General features: G+C 60.6%; 1 protein-coding gene across 1 annotated transcript; it reads left to right on the plus strand.

Moving 5' to 3' along the window:
• The first annotated feature begins 1,260 nt into the window (after window positions 1-1,260).
• Window positions 1,261-3,526, plus strand: NOG (noggin). Its single transcript, XM_081110717.1, has one exon. The coding sequence runs from the start codon at window positions 2,152-2,154 to the stop codon at window positions 2,848-2,850; it is 699 nt and encodes a 232-aa protein (XP_080966843.1). The 5' UTR covers window positions 1,261-2,151; the 3' UTR covers window positions 2,851-3,526.
• The last annotated feature ends 269 nt before the right edge of the window (window positions 3,527-3,795 follow it).

Below are 3,795 nucleotides of genomic sequence, written 5' to 3' on the forward strand. Positions count from 1 at the left end.
CTTGGATTCTGTTCTTCATCCAAGGGAAAATTAACCAGAAGTGTCACTCCAATATCCGTCTCCCGGGAGAGAAACTGCTTCTAGAAGGGAAAGCATCATGCAAGGTTTATTTAGAATCACAGAAAGGCAGGACCGATGAGAGAAAATGTAGTTGTCACTAATGCAGAAAGTAAGGGATATGATGCCACAAAAGTGACTTGTCTAAGAGTCGCATAGTTATATCAGGCTGGAGCCTAGCCAGGACTCAGGTCCTCTTACTACCAGTTCACCTTTGAAGTTTCTGGTCTGTACTCTTGCCCATTGAGGCCGATTTAGTGCAGTACTATTCATGTGACATTTGAGGGGCTCGGGGAGTAATCTCAGGAAGTTGGTTTACACTGAGGGCCTGGCGAGCTTTGAGAGAACAGCCAGCACCAGGATAGACACGCAGGCACTGACGCGGACACAGAAGCAGAAACTGAGCTGGTCAGATGCATAGCCCGAAAACCCACCTCGCAGGGCCACCCCCGCCAGCGCCAGGTGCAGGACTTGCCCCATGCCAGCAGAGGGCGCGCCGCCCCCAGGGAGCCGAGCGGCGGCCGCGCTGAGCCCGGCGTGTTAGGGGAGCTGCAGGCGAGCAGGACGCGCCCGTACAGTTCGGCCATTCAGGGTGCAGGACCCGGCCAAGCAGGAGGAGGAGGGTGAGGAGCGGACCCCCCTCGTAGGCCTGGGTAACAGACGGGCAGGAGTGCTTCCTAGGAATTACATCACGCTGCGCAACACTGCGGCTCCCTGACTCCCCCAGCGCAAAATGTGTGTGTGTGTGAGGGGGAGGGGGAGGGCGAGGGCGGGGTGGTGGTGGTAGTGGTGTGTGTGTGTGTGTGTGTGTGTGTGTGTGTGTGTGTGTGTGTGTGTGCTGGGGGAGGGGAGTTAGAACGAGCCCGGGAGAGAGGAAGGCGAGACGCGCCGGGGTAAAAAGCTCCGGGCACATGGAGAAATCCTTTGCACCGAACTGCACGGAGAAACGAGCCCCCAGCACCTCCCCGCCCACCGCAAAGCGCCCAGCTAGTGAGAACCCTCCGAGTACCCCCTAAAACCGGCCCTGCACCCTCCAGCCCAGCTCCAGCGCGGCCGTGAGCTTTTCCTAGGACTGGCCCTGGCGGGGCGCCTAGAGCCCCAGTTGCATTGCTCCAGGAGAAAGGAGGGGGGCGGTGCATTTGCAGGAGGAGGAGAAGGGGGGTGGGTGGTGGGGGAGAGAGAAAATTGCGCGGAGACCTGCCAAGCGCCACCGCCGCCGCCACCGCCGCTGCCGCCGCCGCCGCTGCCGCCGTCGCCGCCGCCGCCGCCGCCGCCTGTGAGCTCCGGCGGGCAGCCGGGCTGTCGGCTTCCCGGGACATCTGGGTCCAGCGGGGCACAGCCCTGGGCGCTGCCGGAGCCGCCGCCACCGCCTCCGACGCGAGTGCAGGCGGCTTCCCCGGGAGCTTGTGCCGCTCCAGCTCCTCGGGGGTGGAGAAGTGGGGGGTGGGGTTGTTGTTGGGGGGGAAGAAGGGGGAGGGGGCAACGCCGAGAGAGTCAGTGGTTTCCATGGTGATGGAGCTGAAAGTGCAGGAAATTTAAAGGCTTGGACCCAGCGAGACAGACAAACCGGTGCCAACGTGCGCGGACGCCGCCGCCGCCGCCGCCGCCGCTGGAGTCCGCCGGGCAGAGCCGGCCGCGGAGCCCGGAGCAGACGGAGGGAAGTGCCCCAGGACCCGCTCGGCCAGCGGCGCTGCACAGAGCAGCAGAGCGAGGAGCAGCAAGAGGAGGAGGAGGAGGGGAGAGCGGCTCGTCCACGCGCCCAGCGCCGCCGCCGGCTCGGGGAAGCAGCGAGGAGCCGGCGCCCCCTGCGCCTGCGGTCGCCCTGGAGTAATTTCGGATGCCCCGCCGCGGCCGCCTTCCCGAATAGACCCGGGAGAGGAGTTGCGGCCAACTTGTGTGCCTTTTTTCCGCCCGGGTGGGAGCCGGCGCTGCGCGAAGGGCTCTCCCGGCGACTCATGCTGCCGGCCCTGCGCCTGCCCAGCCTCGGGTGAGCGGCCGCCGGAGAGACGGGGGAGCGCGGCGCCGCCGCGGGCTCGGCGTGCTCTCCTCCGGGGACGCGGAACGAAGCAGCAGCCCCGGGCGCACGCCGGAGGCATGGAGCGCTGCCCCAGCCTGGGGGTCACCCTCTACGCCCTGGTGGTGGTCCTGGGGCTGCGGGCGGCACCGGCCGGCGGCCAGCACTATCTCCACATCCGCCCGGCCCCCAGCGACAACCTGCCCCTGGTGGACCTCATCGAACACCCGGACCCTATCTTTGACCCCAAGGAGAAGGATCTGAACGAGACGCTGCTGCGCTCGCTGCTTGGGGGCCACTACGACCCAGGCTTCATGGCCACTTCGCCCCCCGAGGACCGGCCCGGCGGAGGCGGGGGGTCGGCCGGGAGTGCCGAGGACCTGGCCGAGCTGGACCAGCTGCTACGGCAGCGGCCGTCGGGGGCCATGCCGAGCGAGATCAAAGGGCTGGAGTTCTCTGAGGGCTTGGCCCCGGGCAAGAAGCAGCGCCTGAGCAAGAAGCTGCGGAGGAAGTTACAGATGTGGCTGTGGTCGCAGACCTTCTGCCCGGTGCTGTACGCGTGGAACGACCTGGGCAGCCGCTTTTGGCCGCGCTACGTGAAGGTGGGCAGCTGCTTCAGTAAGCGCTCGTGCTCCGTGCCCGAGGGCATGGTGTGCAAGCCGTCCAAGTCCGTGCACCTCACAGTGCTGCGGTGGCGCTGTCAGCGGCGCGGGGGCCAGCGCTGCGGCTGGATTCCCATCCAGTACCCCATCATTTCCGAGTGCAAGTGCTCGTGCTAGGACTCGGGGCCCCCTGCCCGCACCCGGACACTTGATCGATCCCCACCGACGCCCCCCGCACCGTTTCCAACCGGTTCCACCACCCTCTCGCGAGGGGGATTCAATGAACTTTTTTTTTTTTTTTTTTTGGCTACAGAGACCTAGCTTTCTGGTTCATGTAATGCACTGTTTAACTGTGTAGGAATGTATATCTGTGTGTATATACGGTCCCAGTTTTAATTTACTTATTAAAAGGTCAGTATTATACGTTAAAAGTTACCGGCTTCTACTGTATTTTTAAAAAAAAATAAGCAAAAGGAAAAAAAAGAACAGAGAAAAGAGAGACTTATTCTGGTTGTTGCTAATAATGTTAACCTGCTATTTATATTCCAGGGCCCTTCGCATGGCGAAGCAGGGGGGAAAAGTTATTTTTTTTCTTAAAGTACAAAGAGAGGGGAGAAGTTTTGTAGAAGGACTTTTAAAAAGCTATTTTCCATTCTTCGGAAAGTGTTTTTGGTTTTCCTTGGACCTCGAAGAAGTATAGAGTTCAATGTTATTTTACAGTTATTGTAAATATAGAGAACAAATGGAATGACTAATCATTGTAAATTAAGAGTATCTGCTATTTATTCTTTATAATATCCCGTGTAGTAAATGAGAAAGAAGTGCAGAGCAGGATTAAAGAAAACCACTAAAATCGACTGGCTCCACACTGCGATTCTCTGTGTTGGTGATTGATGGGAGGGGTGGGGGGTAAGGGGGGGCGGGCAGGGGGTGCCGCTGTGCTTATTACGGCTGTTAGGAGAAGGGGCTCGTCCCCTCTTCGGGTGTGATGGAGGTGACCACGCAATTTTTCATGGTGGGGGGGGGATTCTCAACCCCTCACTTGAGCATCACGTGGCCTCCGCCCAGTCGCCAGCTTTTTCTCCCGATATCACCAAAGCCTGGGCCTGTCGTGACCTCGAC

This window comes from Myotis nattereri (genome assembly GCF_964212035.1).
Source record: "Myotis nattereri genome assembly, chromosome: 16".
NCBI lineage: Eukaryota > Metazoa > Chordata > Mammalia > Chiroptera > Vespertilionidae > Myotis > Myotis nattereri.

What these genes read in the sequence shown, in the direction of transcription:
- NOG (XM_081110717.1), top strand. Translation starts at nt 2,152, where the DNA reads ATGGAGCGCTGCCCCAGCCTGGGGGTCACCCTCTACGCCCTGGTGGTG.